At 39.6% G+C, this 21,844-nt stretch overlaps 1 protein-coding gene across 5 annotated transcripts in view; it reads left to right on the plus strand.

The window, feature by feature from the left end:
* The window catches only part of ARMC3 (armadillo repeat containing 3), a 97,613-nt gene that overhangs the window by 65,855 nt on the left and 9,914 nt on the right, over positions 1-21,844 (plus strand). For 4 of the 5 annotated variants that reach the window (XM_070408247.1, XM_070408276.1, XM_070408285.1 and 1 more), the window contains 6 exons: positions 8,900-9,149; positions 10,544-10,680; positions 11,476-11,644; positions 14,306-14,403; positions 15,071-15,172; positions 15,586-15,702. In XM_070408247.1, coding sequence (XP_070264348.1) covers positions 8,900-9,149; positions 10,544-10,680; positions 11,476-11,644; positions 14,306-14,403; positions 15,071-15,172; positions 15,586-15,702 — 873 coding nt within the window. The remainder of the gene's footprint in view (positions 1-8,899; positions 9,150-10,543; positions 10,681-11,475; positions 11,645-14,305; positions 14,404-15,070; positions 15,173-15,585; positions 15,703-21,844) is intronic. The other variant, XM_070408253.1, reaches the window with a different exon arrangement.

Genomic DNA, 21,844 nt, shown 5'->3' on the forward strand with positions numbered 1-21,844 from the left:
TGTTGTCATAACATAAACTATTCTGGATTGAGAAAATTATTCTGGATTTGAAGAACTATATCAAATGAAAAGCTGGATTTGCAATTAAAGCAAGTTGACTCCACATCCCCATTTTGTGTCAGTTGATGCCCACTTGACCTTCTCAATTGGAACTTTATTAGCTACCCGTTTTGTGAGGCTAGGTGAATCCCTTGAAATGTTCAATTAGAAAATTATCCATGTGCTCTTATTAGAGCTCAGAGGCTGACATTTGCATAATACTATTTTTAAATTGCTGGTACCTCTTTTAGGTTTAATTTCCAGTGTTACTGATTTTTAGAGGAAATGATCAGTTTGCCTATCTTTACATTTTGTGAATTTTCTCTCACTCAATTTGAAGCAGTACTTTAAAAACCTAGATAGACCCCATTTTTACTCATCCTTGACCTTTTATATTCGCCTTTTCCCAAGATTTGTTTTCCCTCCAGAAATGGCCTTTGTTGCTCAATGATTGCACCTAAATAGAAAAACTTGGGTGGAATTCCTGAGGAAATGCCCCAGCTCTAGCCCTGCAGATGTTGGAGATTTGGCTGTCTAGCTGAGTTGTCTGAAAATGAAAATTGCACACACACACATGCAAATTTTGAATTATGATCATATTTTCCCATGATCCAAGAAATTGTGATAGGATATAGGGAAATCTCTGCGCTTGTGGCTCACAGAGTATGAGCAGATGATGATGATGATCATGGCTGGCATGTGTGTGCCAGGCATTGAGTTAAGTAATTGAAATGGAATATATCATTAAATCCTCAAAACAGTCCTATGGGGTATGGAATATTATTGTCACCTCCATTTTGCAGAGGAGACAGAGGCACAGTCTTTGCTCAAGGTCACAGAGGTGGGATGGACTCTCACACCCAGGCAGTCAGCCCTGCACATCCCTGGGAGCTTGCGGAGGTTGAAGCTCTTAGTTTCACCTTTGAAACTTCTCTCTCTGCCTTCTGCTCACTGCCTCCTTGACTCTGCACTTCTCCAAATCCTTCCCACCGGAATGTTTCCCTTTGGTTTCCTAATCTCTCTGAATTTCTCCAGATTGGAAGGGCCTGGCTCCTTGAACTCCAATGAGCAGCTTTGGAGGAGTGAGTTTTCTTCTCCTCCTCTCCTTCCTACCCTCCTTCTGCTCTGCTCCACGTTCCTCTCCCTGTTTTCCCTCCTCTCTCCCTCTATTTCCTCTTCCCCCTCTTACAGAGAGTAAGACAAGGCAAAAAATATATCCAATGAGTAGTAAAAATGTCCCATTATACTGTAAATCAAAATGGTCTGCCTCGTTTCTCATTCCCCAAGGAATGATGAAGTGAACCAAGTAGATTCTGACCTTTTTGTTTCTTCTAGAAAATACTCTACTTTTTAAAGCTTAAGAGATTGATAATTGTAAAAAAAAGTAATGTACTAATAGAACACCATAGTTTTGATCCTGTGTCTGTTGATTGAATTGCTTGGTGAACAAGTTTTTAGCCTCTCTGAATTTTACCTTTCTTAACTATAAAACAAACAATAAAAAGTGAATCTAGATTATCTATTATATTCTGTGCCTCTTAATGATTGCCCTCTACTCAGTATCACAAGGAGTCTAGAGCACAACTACCAGGAACTTTACCACTGTCATCATTTTATTCCTAAAGCCAAGAAACCTATTACCTCTGAACATAGGCTTCTTTTGTAATCCTTTTCACCATTACTTGGGTGTTCTTAATGTGCTAGGCACCATTCTAGGCTGTAGGGTTATAGTAGGGGACACGACAAAGGTTCCATGAAACTGTTTTCATGAAACTTACTTTTTTAGTCAGGGAGAGAATCAATACTTGAGAAATTTTAGAAAGGTAATTTCAGAAGTGATAACATTATCTATAATAATAAAAGGGTAATATGCTAATTAGACTGGACATCTTCTGGATGTCATTCCTGACAAAGCCAGCACCGGAGGGAAGCCAGCCCAGGTCCCCGGTCCTGGGTGCTTGTGGGCAGCCTGAGGGAAGCCAGGCCTGGTCCTGGGTGCCTGCAGGCGGCCAGAGGAGGGAAGCCCAGGTCCCGGGTGCTGGAAGGAAGCCAGTGCCGGCAGCCGGGGGAAGGAAGGCCTACTCTTGCATGAATTTTCATGCATCGGGCCTCGAGTAGATTAAATAAAGCAGCACAGTGTCACAGGGAGGGCATGCATGACACTGAGGCTATGAAAGGAGTCGTAGAGAATGGCATGGAGCTCATCAAAGAAGGCCTTTCTGAAGAAGTGACATTACAGCTGATGAGGCTAAGCCAGTCCTGGCAAGGGCCCAGGGGGGTTTTATTTGCTGCCTCAGTGAAGCATTTGGTGTCCTTATTATTTAGTTAAGAATATCAGCAACAGGATATCTCTAATTACTTTGGGATTGTGTCCCTTATCATCCAGATATGTAAATAGACTGATTTCCAGGCTGAACAGAAACATTTGGTTACTGCACAAGCCATTTATTATGACTATAACACCTTAACCATTATATCTATTCTATCAGGAGACAAATCAGCCATGTAAAATGAAGACAGTTGTTCTTTCCTGATGGCAGCTGGTTAATTATTGGCAGGCATTCCAGCTCTAGAGACAGAAGGTGGTGTGTATAGATGTAAAGTATTGTGATTGAACAGATAGGTCAATAAGGATTCCATGTCACTTGTAAGAAAATTACATTTGATTTCTCTAGATAAAAACCGGATGCTGTGTGTGGAGGTTAGCATGTACTGGCCTCTTTGCAACTAGCATTTCTCTGTTGAGAAGCCATGATGTCACAGCAACTACAGCAGGAAAGCACATTCTGAAAGTCTCAAAGTCGTGCCCACTACGGAGAATCAATATGCTAGAAACAGTATGGTTTCACATACTTTTAAATAATTTTACATTTTTCTTATTTTGCTGTGGGATGGAAAACTTCATGCATTTCTTTCTTTTGTTAGGCTTTACTTTATTAATTATGTTACTTAAACACTCTTCAAGCATTTGCCTGCAACTAATTGTGATTCTCCCCCGTATTACCGATAAGCTTCTTTAAATAATATTTCTTAAAAAGGAGAAAGTTTCCTGGCTACTTTTGTCAGTCCTGGAGTTCAGCCAGAGTTCAGGGGCACATATCCCAGTCTCTGCAGCTGTGGGGCTGCAGTGGGGTCAGAGCTGTTTTGGACTCTGAAATTGATCAGTTTAAGGAACACACTAGACATCTTGGATCATTACCTTTGTTGAAAAACTGGCTGGGATGAGAGTCAGGAATCCTGTTTACAGCATTCCAAATCTGGCTGTGATAAGCAGGAGACCTGTTTCTCATGACGACTGTGTCCCACGCCCGCACACCTGTATAGACACACTGGGAGTCCGCAGGCTTAAATACACCAACCCCCAGTGGCTGCTGCACATGCACCTCTCCGGACCACTTGCAGTGTGTCTGCTGCCAATGTGTCTTCCTTGGTGTGACAAAACTCACGGAGACATATGAAAATCCATGCTGGTGGGAATGGTTGCAATCACTGTTAGCAAACAATGTTCTGATTGCCAATATTACCATCTGTTCCACCAGGTTCCACATATTACCCTGTATGTGGGCTCTGTTAAACAGATTTCTACACTGCCCAAGGTCACCCTTGATTCATGTAACCAGTCTTCGCAGATGTGGTAAATGGGAACCTCAAAACTGCAGCAAGGGTCAAATTCTGGGAGGTACCAAATAGTGTCATCTGATGACACAACCAACATAAACGGAGTCAACAATGTCTGCAAAGACAAAATATAGACATCCCTTGGTATATGAAATAGGCGGATTCCTAAAAAGTTGTCCAAAGTGAAAATGTTTCATTTATTAAACTTCATATAAAAGTTACTTCATGATATAACTGCAGAGCATTGGAAGTGGAGAGGAAATAGTCTGATTTCAACAGCAGTTGTAAAGGGTAAAAGTGGGGATCACAATTTGTTGGGTCCTCTCCCTTCTTGCAAACTTAAATTTGAGCTGAGTACTTTTTCCTGACCACTTCTCAACACCCACAGAGGTTTTCTTCGTCACTTTCTTTGAGTTGATCCAAGTCAATTAAAATATATTGACTTGTCAGCACTTGGGATATAAATAAGACTCAAACTCTGCCTCTAAGAAGTAAGTAAGAGGTGCAGACAGAGCACAGAGGAGGGAGTGATTAACAAGGAGAGGCGGTGATGCCACAGATGGCTTCTGGGCGGAAAGGGTGGTTGAGCAGGTTTTGAAGGGTGAACTAGGCTTCCGCAGGCAGAAGTGAGGGAGGAGTAGGGAAGGGTGTTTGGGCCAAAGGAAACGTGAATGCAAAGGCTCACAGACAGGAAATCACACAGTATTTTCAGGGAGCCATAAATGGACACTATTTTTGTAATTGAGTTTTTCCTTAATGATGTTCTTAGTGCCCAGGGTGTAAGGGCACTTACATAAAAACTTTGTGCTGAATTCCTTTCTATAACAAGTGCTGTAAAATAATATTTCAAGGTTGCTGCTATTCTCTGATTGTGAATATTAATGCCAAACATCATTTTTAAAAAAATATATATTTTTTATGTCAAAGAGGAAGGGAGAAGGAGAGAGAAATAAATGATGAGAGAGAATCTTTGATCAGCTGCCTCCTGCATGCCCCACACTGGGGATCGAGCCTGCAACCTGGGCATGTGCCCTGACCGGGAATTGAACTGTGTGACCTCTTGGTTCATAGGTCGATGCTCAACCACTGGGCCACAGTGACTGGGCCAAACATCATTTTTTTTAAACAAAAATAATTGTATATATGTTTAGCAAGTAAATACTCTGAGCTCATGTTAAAAAAAGATACCTCACCGAGTTTTGAGATCAGGAAATTCTTCCTGAGTCATGTGTGCAAACCTTGAAAGATGAATGGGAATATCCAGCGGGAAGAGTGTCAGGAGGTGGAGACAGCAGATGGGAATACCCTGAGGTGAGACAGAGCCTGGCCCGTTGGCGAGGCCCTGGCACAGGGCAACCTGAAGGCAGGTGGGGATCGTGGGCAGATGGGGCAGGCGGGCTTGGCTCAGGCAGGACCTGGAGGCCTTGTGAGAAATCTGGAGCTTCATCTGAGCAATGGAAAGCCAAGAAAGTTCTAAGCAGGGAAACAATATGATTATGTTTATAATTTTAAAAGATCACTTTAGCTGTAAGATGGAGAAAGAATTGCAGACGAATAAGAGAAACCTGTCAGGACAGTATCTATACTAATTCACCAGAGAGCATAGCGGATTGGAGTCAGTGAGAGAGATGGAAATGGAGAAAGGGGGGAGGTTTGAGAAATATGGAGGTGGGAAACAGTCAGGACTTGGTAATAGATTGGATACACATGACATGTCAAACTTGACTTCTTTTTACATATATCAAATGGTACAAACAGATGTTTTTGTGCATTCCCTTTTTTATTTTAGCTTGGTTCTTCTTCCAGTTTACATTTTAAACTCTGACTTGATTAAACTCCAACTGGATGGAGACTAATGACAGTAAATATCAGAAAACATTTTCAGATTATTGTGATGACATATGGCCCTGTAATTCTGGATTTTGTAACAAAGCAGTTTGACTTCTGTCCCATTCATTTGGATAACGCTGTGCTATCTGGGAAACGGAAATGTGTTTTAGAATATGACAGACTTCAGCTTGTGTGCATATAAGATGGAAAAATAAAACAATGTCTTTTATAACTAAAATTAGTTTTTTTAGGTAAGAATAAGAGCTTGAATTTTTACCATAATAATTTAATCTCAGTGATGGTTTTTACATGTAAAGAGAACTGCACACGAATTATGGGCAGACATGTACGTACCACGCAAGTGGTTCCCCCAGCTGTGCGCCTGTGATTTGTCTCTCTGTGCCGGCAGTTATGTTTGATTTAGTAAAAGTTATATTCCACTGTGTTACTAGAAGCGTTGGTTTTTTAAACAGCTAGGTTTTATGTACTTCCCTTTACTGCCTCCATAAAGAGCAAAGAAAAGAGCCGAAGGTGGAGTATAAATGAAGCAAAGCCAAACATGGCTTTGTGAAGGAGAAAGGCAGAGACAAAACCCAAGCAGAAAGGCTATGAGCACAGGCACACCTGACGAAAAACCCCTGATCTCCATGACCCTGTTTATTTATAAATAGGAGAAATTAAAACGATGCAGCATGACCCAATGCACTCCCTTAAATTTCCCCAAAGCTCCCTGATCCACACAAGAGACAGCCTTTGAGAACTCATTGGTATGCGTTTACCTGGCACACTTCTGTTGTGGATGCATGTGTACTCTTTTTTTACTCCCGAGGATGGTTTAAAAAGTGAACATTGTCAAAGGGAAAACTATTACGTGACAAAGGACTCGTGCATTTTAGCCAAAGTATGTTTATAAAGATTAACAGTTAAAAAATATTTGGTCCTTTGGTTGATTTCCCACCCCTTCCCCCCAGTCTGTTCGATGCTTCTACCGTTATGTCTCTGGATCTACTTTTGTTCATCATGATAATCCACAAATGGGTGAGATCATGTGATATTTACCTTTTTCTGACTGGCTTATTTCTCTTAGCATAATGCTCTCCAGGTCCATCCATGCTGTTGATAAGTATAACCAATGGACACAGACAGTAGGGGGTGAGGGCATGTGCTGGGGGGCGGGGGGGGGGGAGTGACCCAGTAGAGGTCGATGGGGGAAAAGGAAGGCGTTCATAGGGTTACGCTGCATCATTTTAATTTCTCTTGTTTATAAACCATCTTGGAAAGTAAAGAAAGACACATATATAATACTTTTAACAATAAAGAATTTAAGTATATATATATGTGTGTATATATATATATATATAGAGAGAGAGAGAGAGAGAGAGAAGAACACAAAAAATAAAAATCTAATGTAAGTGTTCTCCAAGTGATTTTGTTAGGAATGTAAGGGAGCAGATGATTAGTTCATTGATATTAAAATTCCATAGTTGAAGATTTTTAGTTGATTGCTTACAACTTCACTCAATAATAAATAATTAATAAAACCTAAGAAAGTATTTGGTCTAAGGAATTGATTGCATTAAGTACCTGAAAAATAAGTCCAAGGAAAAATGATCTTTTGGAAAGGCTTAAGTATATATTAATCAATCAGAAAACATTAATCGTTTGAAATTCTTGCTGGAAGTTTTTTTCAGTGTTTCAACTATAAGTTGAATATAAGTTTCTGATAAATAAATATATTAGAGCCCCCAAATTTTCCCTTATTTATAAAATCAAAAGACTGCCAAGTCAATTAATAATAGGAGAGAGAATTAAAAGTGGAATTATCTTAAATGTTTTTATTTTATCCCCTAAGAAAGGAAATTAAATGCTAGCCCTCAGGTCATCATAGTGAGATGCTGGGCCTTCCTCCCAATGTCTTTATATCAATAAATTGGGGTTAAACGTCATCTAACCAAACTTTAGTTTTCAGGGATGCCTTGTCTGAGATGCCACAAGAAAAGTTAAATATACATTAAATGTGGGAGAAATGGAACTAGGCGCTGGCTTAGCCTTGGTATCAGTGTTTTCTGGGTGGATTTATATAAACCAGGGTGGGAGGTGCCTTCAAGGTTAACATCATCCCAGACTTACTCTCCAGAGCTGCCATCTCCTGTCACTTCTCTCCCCCGTCTCTGCTGTTCAGGCTCCTGCAGAGCTGGCTTGGGCCACCATCTTAGCTTCTTTCCCCGAGAACTACCAGTCCCCTTAGCGAGAATTTGTTTTCTGGACAATTGTGATAACTTCTATTCTTGAAGTTGTCAGTTCTTCTTTACAATCAGCAAATTTAAGTGACAGTGCCAACCTAAAATCAGTTAGTCAGCATACAGGTGATGGGCTAAATCATAGAGCCTCACATTTTTTTCAATGTTGGTTATTAACATGATCTTAAATGAAAAAATGTCAAATATAAACTTAAAAGAGATGTTGATATTATTGAAGTCTCAAGTATGCTTTTATTGCCCTGATTACTTCTATTCCCATGATGATTTACTTGGATTTTAGCTCACAATTTTGGGAATTCCTTTAAAACCAGGATGCTCTATATATTTTATTGCTTGGAACATCTCTTATTTGAAGCCATTTCAAACATTATAACACATAATTAAATCGTCTTCCACTCATTAAAATTATCTTTTTTATTTTTACTATTTTATGAGCTCTTTAACTATTTATGAAGCAAGGATTATAGAAAACATGGTGTTCTTCAAAGGAGATTTAGTCTTTCTGTGAGAAAATGTTAATATGTTAATGGATAATGTAGTCTTTTTATACTAGAAATCAGAAATTTAGCAACTGAATATGCCTATATAATTGAAATTATATATTTATTTATGTCAATGTCATGACTTTGATTTTTGCTGTTTAACTTATAAAAGCAAAATGGCTGCTGCCTTCAAATGTGTTAACTTCTGCTTATAATTAGCAACCTAATCTGAAAAGGGGAAAGATGGGCTGAAGTATTTTAACTGAATCAGAGTTCCCATGCTCACTGATTCATCCTATTTAAAGCTTTATTTTCCTGTTAGTTAGGAATATTTCAAGAGACTTTATTTGAATAGAATTGCCTGATCTTATATGTATCACTGATTTAAAAAATTGACAGTAGTAGATTTTCTAAGAAGTAGTCATACATTTTTCTATAACCAATGCTGTAGACATAGGAAAAGAATTATTTTAATTCATTCATATCTGACATTTCCCCAGACTTCATTTAAATGACTAGAGCCTCAATTCTGGGCTCATCGCATTGTACATTAATTTCTTTCCAAAACTGCACTTATGTACTCATTTGTTTCATAAGCTCAGTTGTACACTCCAAAAATAATTTCTTGAACTTGGATGAATGACACTCATTTCGCCTTTGTTTACCCAGTGCTGCTGCCGAAGCTGATGGTATTGATCCATTAGTAAACATCTTGTCCAGTAAACGAGATGGAGCCGTGGCCAACGCCGCCACTGTACTGACAAACATGGCAATGCAGGAGGCTCTGCGTGGGAGCATCCAGAGCCATGACATCATGCACGCCCTCATCGGCCCACTGCATTCTGCGAACATGGTCGTGCAGAGCAAAGCCGCTCTCACCATTGCTGCGACTGCGTGTGATGCTGAGGCCCGGACAGAGGTGAGTATTTTCATAACATTTGCTCTCATTTTTCTGGTCATTACTTATGGATGGATTAATGTGAAACATTTTCAAATGTTTGAACTGATCCATCATTTAAGTCTTTCAAAATTGGTACAACACTTTGGAAAACAAATGGGCATTATCTAGCAAACAATGTGAGCAGACCTTGTGGACCGGCAATTCTGTTTCTAAGTATATATTCCTAAGACAGTCCCTTGCCTCTATGCTCCAGGAAGCATTGTTTATAATATCTAAATAACTGGAAACAAACCAGTTGTCCAATTGTTAAGAGAGTGGGTAAATAAATTATGGCATATTCATAAAATGGGATCTCACATCTGTAAAAATGAATGAACTGTTGCTACAGACACAGCAGAGATGAATCTCAACAAGCTTAATGCTAAGCAAAAGCTAGTTGTGAAGAATGTATCTTATGATTCTATTTATATACCATTCAGAAATGTGCTAAAAAGTGTGCTAATGAAGCTAAGAAGTTGTTTAGGCATACACACACACACACACACACATACACACATACATACATACCAGCTAGAACTATAAAGAAAAGCGACAGAATGATTAACCCCAAGTTCAAAAATGTGGTTTCCCCTTGGGGGAGTAAGGGTGTGGATGTGATTCAGAGGAACACCCAGGGGTTCACGGATATTGAAATGTGCCATTTCTTAAGCTGGTGGTAGATGAACAGGTATGCCTTTCACTGTGATTCTTGGAATTACACATATGAGTTATACATACGCTCTAGTTTCTCATATTGCAAAATTTTAAAACATAGAATTGAATTTCCTACGAGTCCATCACATAAAAGTATGTTTAGTCCTTGTGGTTGACCCTATTAAATCTTGTGGCCATCTGTGGTGGCCATCTTGTAAAGATGTGGGGGCAGCCATCTTGTGATGACATGCAATGCCACCTAGGCTTTTATTATATAGGATTGGGCCTACCTACTAATACAGGACATCGTTGTTAACTTAATCACACTTGCAAAACCCCTTCCAGAAACAAGGACTTCTAGGTCTACCTCAGGGCCAAATGAGCATTCAGTATTGAGGAGCCCACAGGGCATCCCACTATGGGCAGAGAGAAGATGGCTCTTTCCCCAGCCTCCACGCTGTGCAAATCACCGTGACCTCCCTCGATTACTTTACTGTGGCCTCTTCTTGACTTTGAACAGAAAATTGGGATTTTGTTTGTAAGGGTTTGTGATTGATTTTGCCCCCTGAATTTAATAAATTTAATATGGACACATCTTTAAATGTTTTTACATAGTTACAGCCTTTACAATCAAATAATGAGTTGTGTGTTTTTTTAAAAAAGTCATAATGCTTATATTCTGGACTCCTAATGCATACAATGTTGGTGTCTATTTCTAGTTAAGAAATTCAGGTGGATTGGAGCCCCTCATAGAGCTCCTGCGCTCCAAGAACGATGAAGTCAGAAGGCACGCCAGCTGGGCCGTGATGGTCTGTGCCGGCGATGAGCTGATGGCCGCTGAATTGTGCAGGCTCGGGTGAGTGGAGCTGTCTCAAGTTTCCGGCTCAGATGAAGAGCACACTTTTCAGGCCAAAGGAAGGTCAGGCAGAGTCTACACTCCCCCTCTCAGGTCTACAGAGCGCTCAGGGTGCTGCAGGGCACAGCAAGGGCCTCACCTCCGGAGGGACTGCCTGGTGGAAGGAAGGTCCTTCCCTCCTCCCCACCTTTATAAAATCATGTCCAACATTTCCTTTTCCACTTTTTCCTCTTGAGAAATGCTTCCTTCATTTTCCTCAACTATTGTAATACAACCCTGTCTGTCCCTCAACTTTCTAAAATAAAATGGGTGAGCCCTGATGACCACTCCATTTTGCTCCTTCTCCGACCCGAATCTTTTCATCAGAACCCAACATTTAGCCAGCCTCCCCAGATCCGTTCCCTTACCAAAGATAGGTGGGGTTTTAGCACATCAGCAAATAGGGTTGTTAGGTTTCACAGACCGGATTACCCTATTTCTAAACATTTTTATTCCCTGTATATATTGCCTGCTTAGTTGCAAAAGTTGGAGTTGAATACTAATTTTGCTTTAAATGAAGAACCTTTTTTTTTCTGAAAGTGTCCTTTTCAACTCTTTGAACATGAGTCACTACAAGGTATATATGTTCTCAGAAAGACTGATTTGTCTTCATAACTGACAGTATTACTTTATCTAAAAGGGTGGGATGGCTATACCCTTTCCATTGCATTCAGGATCTTGGCTAGGTAGACAAGTGAGAACTTAACGTTGGGTGGCTTATATAAAGCAAATAATGCCTTTTGCTTTTATTGACAGGGCTTTAGAGATCCTTGAAGAAATCAACCTATCAGTAACTCGAAAAAATAAATTCAGTGAGGTAGCTTATAACAAATTGCTCAACAACCACCTGTCTCTGAAATACAGCCAGACTGGCTACTTGTCATCAAGTAACATCATCAGTGACGGCTTCTATGATTATGGCCGGGTAAGTGGGAGCACTGACTTGTATTTTAGTATGTATGTATGATAAGGGTCTCTTCCTTAATCATGATGCCATTACATTGCAATTTCGTAACCACCTAACATGTTTTATTTTTACAGACTGACACTTGGGAATCAGAACTTCATCCTTGACCTTGTCTGGCTATAAGATTTTGCATTTGTATATACTTTTAACTAGAACATGATTACTTTTACTTAAATCAGCTTGCTATGCTAGTTCAGGTTTCAGAGAAGATATGAAAGAACGAGCATTTTCAGTTTGGGGTTCTGTTATTTCTAGGGCTCAATGTTAGTGATAAGGACATAAGTATAAGTTTTTAATTTTAGCATCATATAATTGAAATTAATCAAATTGTAGTACTGGATTTTAAAATGTGATGTAGAAGAATAATGTTTTACTTAACTGCATTTCTGATTATGATTTTTAAAACAACTTACAGTGCAATTCAGTGTTAATGTTGAGAGAAATGGGAAGCTAAAAATTAGAATCTTGAGGACTTTTTGTCATTGCTGCTTAAGCCAGTGTTTTCTGCTTCTTCTGGAAACCAAAAGCAAAAGCAATAAGAAAAATTGAGAACATTTTAAAATCCACAGATTCCATTTTAGGCAAAACTAGGAAACATTTATGCTCCTCAGACTTCAAACAAATTTAAAAGTTACTAAAAATCCCTGAAATCAGGCAGAAGCTGTTCAAAAGGAAGCATGAAAGGGGAAAAGGAAGCACAAGAGTGCTAGTGGTAGCAGATCTCAGAAAATACTATCAGAAATATCTACTTCCTGCCCAGCTGTGTGGCTCAGTGGTTGAGTGTCAACCTAGGAACCAGCCGGTCATGGTTCGATTCTTGGTCAGGGCACATGCCTGGGTTATGGGCTCAATTCCCAGTGTGGGGTGTGCAGATGATTCTCTCTCATCATTGATGTTTCTCTGTCTTCCTCTCCCTTCCTCTCTGAAATCAATATATATATATATTTAAATCTACTTCCTGAGGTGATGGGAGAACGCAGAAGTACAAATGGAAAACTCTGTTCCAGGTGGGTGCAGGACCAGGAGCTGGGGTGGGCAAGGCTGGCAGCAGAAGCCCTCTTGGGCCGAATTGGTCCAAAGAAGCAGAGGAGACAGGGCCATAACAAGAACCCCGTAGCTAAGTCACATTTGCAGGAAACACTCTATCATGATAACAGAATTAGAGGTATTTTGAATAATGAAAAATAGCTAGCCTAAAATTTTACTCTAGCTCTTGCCTCTGCTTCCCCTGGCCACCATCACCACCGTAACATGGCACAAACCCCTACAATGCACGTACAAACCACTGAGAAGTCACTGCTCTGAGAAAGGTCATCTCATTGATGATTCATTTTTTAAAAATTGGCACAACAGTAGAATAAAGATGCTTTGAGGGAGAAGAGCAGAAAAATCAACAAAGAACATATTAGAAAAACATTGCCATGGATCAGAAAATGTTGATAAAATGTTATCCTGTTCATGAGTTTTTTTAAAAAGTTAAGGAAACAATATCCTTTATAAAGAAGAATTCTCTGATTCATTCATTCAGTAAATATTACATTTCTAGTATTGTAGGGTTTGAATATGTCAGTGAACAAAAGAGTCAAGGATCTCTACTCCCATGGCACCAGTGGGAAGAGGTAGACAATAAAAAATAAACATCACAACTAAATAAATTACATCACATAATTAAAATAAGAGCTACGAGGGAGAGGTAGGTAGAGCAGAGGCAGGATAAGGGGCTCTGTAGTGCTGGGGAGGACTGGGGTTGATGGTTGTAATTTTCAAAATTGTGGTCAGGGGGGCCTCACTAAGAGGTAATACCTGAGCAAAAAGAAGGTGCAGGTGTTAGCCATGGGGATATCCGAGGGAAGAGCTTTCTAGGCAGAGGAAACTGGAGCAGAAGCCATCGGGTGTAAACACACTTGGCGTACTTAAGAAATAGCAAAGTCAGTGCAGCTGGAGCTGAGGGAACCAAGGGGCAGAAGAGTGGAGAGTAGGTCAGAGAGATGAAGAGAGGCCAGGTCATGTCAGTCTTGTAGCCCACCAGAAGGATTTTGGCCTTTACTCTGAATGAACCGGGAAACCTTGGCAGAAGAATGAGATGATCTGTCTTATTTTAAAAGGACCATGAAAAGCATCTTGGATGAGAGAGGAATCTAACTATTATATAGTTGGAAATGACCTTAGAAGGTGATCTAAGGTCTGGTCTAATCTTCACCAGGCTCATAAAATAGCTAGTGTAGAGCTTTGTGTAGCCTCTTTTCAGATAGCCTCACAAATTTGTTTTGTAATCTGTTTAGTAACTAGTTATTCTTTCAGACAATAAGTTCTCCCTTATGTATATAGATGGATTTTTAAACTCAGATACTTTCAGGGGCCAAATTGATAATTATGGTGTGAAATAGCTGAGAATAAAGCAACAGAGATTGTGGGGAACTGGAGAGATATATCCTGCTCAAAGGCAAGATGTCCACAACTCCAGGTTCCTATTTCTGTGTGTGTGTGTGTGTGTGTGTGTGTGTGTGTGTGTGTGTAAAATCAGACACCTCAAACTGTTGAGAACATATTGTAACAGCAATCATATTAAAAAATATAACCCATGCCAATATTACTTTACAATCTTTAAATTATCCGCAGATAAATCCTGGTACCAAATTTTGGCCTTTGAAGGATCTCTGCTTACAAGAACCAAATGACCTACGTACTATACTCTTGGTTAACAGTAAATCTGATGTGTGAGTCTTTGGGGGAAAGAGGGATGCAGGGAAGCACATACACTTTTGCTTGTCCATGATCATGTGACTATGTAAAGATCCCCAGTATGCTATCTTTCCTTTCCCCTGTATATCAAGCACCGTGAAAATAAACACTGATGCGTATATTCATAGCCTGACATAGTAAAGTCAGGAATATCACCATAGCTTTCCCTCTCACTCCGTGTTACCAGTCAAACCCCATGTGTATTTCAGCAGTCAGGGCTTCTTACTTTTCTGGTGACATGAAGTGATTGAAGAATGTATAACTAGATAGGAGCAAACTAAGAAGAGTGATGTTTACAACTCTCCAGAACTGTATGCAGGTGTCCAACTACTGCACAATTTGTGTGTATGTATATATATTAAGAGGCAAATAGGAGAGCTAAAAATTGAAGCATCAACATCCTTCTTTAAATGGTCACATATATCTCTATAATACATTTTATGGGACATATTTTATAAAAATATGTCTTATTCTAGTTCATGGAAAGCTTTAGACTATTTCTTGTCTTATTTTAACCTCTCCTTGTTAAGAGTCAACTCCAAATATGATTTTCAGGGAAGAAATCTGTTTTGTAGGACAAAGCCAATATTGACGAATAAATTGTTTTAATTCATCCATACTTTCAAATATGTACAATTGTAGTTCTCCACCTCCATCTACGGAAGATAAATCCTCAGAGGTTGGTTATGGGCGAAGTATTTCTTCTTCCTCTTCTTTAAGAAGAGCTAGTAAAGAAAAGGCCAGGTAAGAAAATGATCTTTTATCTATACTCAAATAATTATCCTCTTAATTTGGGAGTAAAAAAAATTAGATTTTGGCAACCATTCTTTGATTCTTCTTAGAGTAATATAACTTCATAGTTGTTTTTGTAAATAGCTATGGGAAAGACCTCTGGGAAAGGAGGCGGGAAACCTGGCTTGACATTCTCTCTGCTGTGAACCCACAGTGAGATCTTGAGCACATGAGTTAAGAGTCTGAGAGCAAGCTTAGTTTCTTCGTCTGTAAATGAACTAAGGCCTGGTGTCCCGCTTTGTAATTGTGAAAGAAATCAAAGCATATAAAAGAAGTGAAAATGCCTTATAAATTATTAATTGCCTTGAAATGCAATGTATTTTCCATATAATTGAAAATGGTTGTGGTTTTTTACATATGACAAGAAAACCTAGTTATTATTTTAGTGCTGGATTTGGATCTCCCACAGAAGAGAAATCGGAACCTGCTTCTGGACGAAATACTGCTGTTAGCAAAAGTGCCACTAAAGAAAAAGGATCCAGGTAAGAAATGTGGTACTTATTCTTCTCCTAATTGTAATCAGGTCAAGTTTTCATTACCCAAAAAAGTTGGTGAAAGGGAGGGGTGGCTTTTAAATGGGAAGCTCTTCTTGTGGCATCAGTATGTTGAACTAAGCAGGACTCATGTTATACAATTAAAATTAACCTTATTTTTGTCTCTCGCCGTCTCTCAAATTTACCCAGAAGGATTTCTTCTCCTGCCTCCGGGTGAGAACTCAGGTCACTTTGATCATTATTAAGTCCTACGGTCACTTTAATTCAAAAATGACAATGGAAGCAGTCTCTAGTCAGTCATTTAAAAGTCCAACCCAGGATAGTAATCAACTGAAAAGGAACATTTCTGTCCTCTTCCAGCGGCTGCCTTTGCAGGTGGCAGTACACAGGCTGGAGCATCCCGCTCTCCCTGCTGTGTGCATCCCACCCACCCCGCTGCTCACTGAGGTCTCTGACCCCGCAGGGAGCTCCGAGAGGGAGACAAGGCAAACAAGACCAACTTCTTCTTTGGTTGAAACATGTACCAGTGGTTCTCAACCTTCCTAACGCCCTTTAATACAGTCCCTCATGTTGTGGTGACCCCCAATTTCATTGTTATAAATTGAACATAATTAAAACATAGTGATTAACCACAAAAACAACATGTAATTATATATGTGTTTTCTGATGGTCTTGGGTGACCCCTGTGAAAGGGTCACGACCCACAGGTTGAGAACCACTGATTGTAGACTGTGCTTGTGTGTTTTGCAGGCCTGCCATACTTTAAACATGCTTCCTACTTGTTTAAATATTTTAAAATACATTATTTCTCTCGTGAGCACTCTCCTGGACTCTTCAAAATCCACCTGGACCTCCTGCCACACTCCATGGCCCTTTACTTTTGAGGACGTAAGCCCTCAGAACCACTGTGGAATTGGAGTGTATTTGGCACTCCTCTGAACCAGCTACTTTCTAAACTGAGACTGTCCCCTAAGATCCCTAAGGTTTAGGTTCCCCAGAGCTCAGAGCTATTTATTTCCATTTCTGACCTTGTTTTGTATTGTCAGTCTCTGTTGCTCAGTATTCTGATCTCTGTTTCTAACCTGCCACTATCGCTCCAGCCCTGACAATTTTGCCCTTCACCTCCCTTCTCCTCCTCATTGGGCCTCTCTGCTTCTCCTCTACTGGACTGAGAGCTCTTTGAGGACAAGAACATGTTCTGATTGAATAATTTCTCTCTTCATCCCCACTATTTAGCACAGTGCTTAGTTGGTGTCCTTGCCTGAGTTCCCTCATCAGTAAAATGGAAAAAGTAAATTAATTGACCATACACTAGGTTCCAGGAATTGTTCCAGTGTGGGGAAAATAGCAGTGAAAATTCTGTCCTCATAGAACTTAAATCCTAGTGGGGAGACAGACAACAAACAAAACAAACCATATATATATAGAGAGAGAGAGAGACAGAGAGAGAGAGAGAAAGAGAGAGAGAGAGAGAGAGAGAGAGAGAGATGTAAATTGACCATCACTTTGCAATGACCCACAGCCAATCAGGCGTGAGTATGCAAATTAACTTGAAAAAGATGCCCGTGGCCCCACCCCAGCTGCTCAGGGCCTCTGGGCAGCACACCTCCTCAGGGCCTCCCTGCCACGCTCCATACCTGTCAACCGTCCTTGCAGCCTCCCTGTGGCCCAGCCCCTGGCCTCAGAGGCAACCCTCTGGTGCCTGAGGTCATAGCTCCTGGTGTCTGGCGTCTCCCTCTACCCCACCCCTGCCCCACTGCTCTGGTAAACAAAACTCTAGCATTGGAGCAGCCCCACAGGTGCGGACACGTGCAGGAGCTCACTCGGTGCACAGTTAGTGCGCCCTGGGAGCCCCGGGCCAGCCAAGAGGCAATGGTGGCAGCTGTGGCAGCAGTGGCAGGAGGCTCAGCTTTGTTTTGAATAGATAAAAGAGGCCACCTACACAGTAACCCAAATTATCAGATCTCCCTCCTCCCTATCTTGCCAAATCAAGAGGGGAGGAGCGATGGGCATGGAGGGAGGGCGGGTGGGCAGGAGGCGGAGGGCGGAGGAGGAAGAGGATGAGGATGAGGAAGAGGGCCAGTTGCATCCCACTTTCACAAAGGGAAAGTGAAACACACTGTGCACCCAACCTCTCCAGTCCTCCGCTGCCGCTGCACAGGCTGCTGGAGCGAGCCCACAGCATGCTGGAATTCAGGGCAAGGAAGGCCTATTCTTGCACAAATCTTCATGCATCAGGCTTCTAATATATATATCTCCCCTCCTAATCTAAATAAACCATATCTTCACTTGGCACAATACTCCCTTCTCATCCTGTTGGAATAGACTGGGTGGAAATAGGACACCCAATGGACATTGAACTCCTTGAATTTCTTATTTTTTCACTCAAATACAATTCATTGATTGCTACTTGGTATTGCAATTATTTTTCACCTACCAAAAAATCTTCCTACCTCAATTAAAACCCCAAGTGGGTTGGATTCATGACTTATTTCTTCCTCCAGCCTTGTCCTATAGTTTATATATTCATCTAGTTGATGATATCAAAAAAGAGCAAGTGATTAAACTTTGAAAATATCAGTATACAATTTGGGGCCAGACAAATCTCTCTATCTACTTAACTACCTACCTACTCATCTCTTATGAAAATAGATAATATCCTAATTGTTTTAGATCCACACAGTAAGTCTCTGCTTTCTGAGGTTGTTTTGGTAAAGTCTCTGCAAGAAAGGTAAAAGTTCTGCTACCTTTAATCATAAATTGATGTTCTTTCTGGAGGTTAATTTTAGAGGAATTAATTTTGTAATTTCCAAGTGCTTTTTTTCTATATTTATTTAGAAATGAAATTCATGTAGGTATTGAATCCCTTATAACACAACTTGGCAGCCTTCATGGGAAAGAAGTCCAAATGAAATACTTCTATTTATATCTGCAGGGAAGTAGTGTTCCGGAGTTCCAGTGAATTATCTATTTGTAATCACTCAATGAGACAGCCCTCCCTGATGTGCTTAGCCCCTGTGCTGGATAAAATCTTCTTCATGCCAAATGACTCTAACTTCAGGCAGCACACTCAGTGAGAAGCACACCTCTCTGTTTATAGGTTGCTCTGTGTAATCACAGGGTGGAGCTCTTCAGTCTTATAAACTTAGCCTGTAATTTTAGAAAGCAATGAAACCTATCTATGCTCTCTACCATTCTAATTGACTTTCCCAGTGTTGGTTCCTAGTTTTGGTTCCTAATTTGCTATGTATGTGAATATGTTCAGTTTATCTATTTTACATAAAAGGAAAGGGTAAAGATGATACAGCTGAGAAATATTAAATTTTGCTTAGAGATTTTAGATTACATTATATCTTAGGTTGATATATCCAATGATTTTTTATTCAGATAGCCCCAGTTTTACTGCCAGTGTGTGTGTGTGGTTCTGTACAATTTTAATACATCTGTAAGTTCATGTGTCTATGAAGAGAATGAACATTTCTGTCACCACAAGGATCGTACATGTTTAATTGCTTCAGCACTATTTGCTGAAAAGGCCATACTAGTACTTCTTACATTGGATTGCCTTTGTATCTTTGTCAAAAAAATCAGTTGAGCATATTGGTGGGTCTATTTCTGGGTCTTCTGTTCTGTTGCATTAATCTGTGTGCTTGTCTCTCCACCAATATTGTTCTGTCTGGATTACTGTAACTGTATAGTGAGCTTTGATATCAAGTAGAGTTTCTTTATTCTTCTTTGTCAAGATTGATTTGGCTATTCTGTGCCTTCTAGTATAAATGTTAGAATAAGATATTTTTATGTCTACAAAGAAACTCTGCTTGGATTTTGATAGGAGTTACATGAAACCTAGAAATCATTTTGGGGAGAATTGACATCTTTAATATGTTGCATCTTTAAATCTATGAACACAGTATGTTTCATCCTTTATTGAGATCTTATATGATTGCTTTCAATGGCATTTTTAATTTTCAGTACTCAGATTCTTTACATATTTTGTCAAGTTTATACCTAAGGGTTTAACTTTCTTGGAGCAATTGTTAAGTGCTCCAAAACTTTTTCACTTTTTACATGTTTGTTGCTTTTATATAGAAACACAATTTTTGGATGTTGAGCATGTATCTTGAAACCTTGATAAACTTGCTTGCTAGTTCTAGGAGTTTTTGGGGGGTTTTGTTTTTTTAGTAGATTCCTTGGGGTTTTCTACATAGACAATTATGCCATCTGCTTTGTATTTAGTTTTTGATAGTTTTATTTTGGTGTGTCTGGGAGTGAAATTCTTTGGGTTTATCTTTACATTTACTAAAATTCTTGACTCTGTAGATTTATGTCTTTAACCAAATTTAGGAAGTTATCTCAGTCCTAATTATTTTTTTTCTGTACTTCATCTTTCTCCTACTCTTCTGGGTATTTGATGACACCAATATTAGGTCTTTTTTATCTTACAACAAGTCCCTGAGACTGTCAGTTGTTTTTTTCAATCTTTTGTTCTTTGTATTGCTTAGATTGGTTACTTTTTATTAATCTGTCTTCAAGTTTATAGATTCATTCTTCTGTTATCTCTATTTTATTAAACACATTCAGAAAGTTGTATTTAAAGTTTCTGTATTATATTTTCAGCTCCAAAATTCTATTTTTATATGCCCTATTTCTTTCTAAAACTTTCTATCTCTCTATTCATTTCAAGAGTATTTGTTACTAATTGCAGCATTTATATCTGTGCCATCTTGGCATTTATGTCTGTTGATTGTCTTTTCTCATCTGAGTTGAGGTTTTCCTGGTTCTTTGTATGCTGAGTAATTAGATTGTAATGTCATGTGATGAGTGCTGCAGTTTTTATTTATGCGTCTTTTATGCATTCTAAGGAGGATATTCTTTTGTGTGTGTGTGTGTGTGTGTGTGTGTTATTAGGTAATTGACCCAGTTGCTTTCAGTCTTCAAATTCCAACCAGTGATCTGTGAGTTGTCATCCACAGTCAGTCTCAGGTTCAAAGATTTTGCAGTGTTGTTTGGATCTTCCCTGCTTGTGTGCCAACTAGTGTCCAGTTTGGGACTTGGGCAGTGGTCTATCCCATAGTTCCATCTTCAAAACCTACGTTGGTGTTTTTTGGGTCAGAACCATAAACACACAGCTTGGGAGTAAGCCTAGGAATTCACAAACAAATGTATATGGTGGCTTTCCTGAGCTCCTTCCTCTACATAATCTCCTTTGTCTTTGCTGGTTCATTGGGGCTTCCCTTTATATACTCTGTCCTGATACAGCTTTGCCATGACTGCATCCATATATACAGCCAAACAGCAGGAGGACTGAGTCTACAGCAGTCTTAGGCTCTTAGGGACCTGGATAACACCACTGTCACCACTGTCACAGGATGGGATTCCTTAGGGGTTGAAGCACAAAAGAATGAGAAAAATAAGGAAAAAATAGGGCTTTTCCCCACTCTACTCTGTCTCTTCCCTGTTTCTCAAACAGGCTTCTCCTTGAGCTTTCACTGCCTGTGCTGATGCCCACTTCCAGATTTGGGGCTATGTTTAGTTCAGCTTGTAGAATAGTGGACAAAAATAAAGAGTTAGATTCACCAACAGTTCAGTAGTGATTCAGTATCTTCTCTGATCTTTCTGCTACTAATTACTTTTCAGAATCTTCAAATAGTGATCGCATACATTCTGTCCAGGTTTTAGGACTATATTCAGTGGGAGCGACAGGGTAAAGTGTGCTTACTCCATGTTACCTGGAAAAAGAACCCATGCCATTGTTTTTGTTCAACTCATTAATTAGAATCAGTAAGATGTTAATATTGGTTCAAAGAACATTTGAGAAGCTAGGTATTTAATTAAGAAATGTTAGAAAAAGACTGACAAATTACATAACAAAACATACTGTAGGATATTAACCACTAGAACAATAAACTGTAACCTTTGAGAGTATCTTTTCCACTTGACAAAATAATTTGCATCTTTAGTAAACAAAAACCTATATGATAACTAGTAATTTCTCTAAATCTGGACATTTTAATTAATATTATCTTTTAATTAAGTAGTATCTTCACTGTTTGCTAGGTATCTGCCATTTTTCCTAAGTACAGAACTAAGTACATTTCAAGGGGTGTTGGGGGAGGTGGAAGTGAGCAAA

The sequence above is a fragment of the Myotis yumanensis genome, unplaced genomic scaffold (genome assembly GCF_028538775.1).
Source record: "Myotis yumanensis isolate MYYU_CA2020_CCGP unplaced genomic scaffold, mMyoYum1.0.hap1 SCAF_1, whole genome shotgun sequence".
Taxonomy (NCBI): Eukaryota; Metazoa; Chordata; class Mammalia; order Chiroptera; family Vespertilionidae; genus Myotis; species Myotis yumanensis.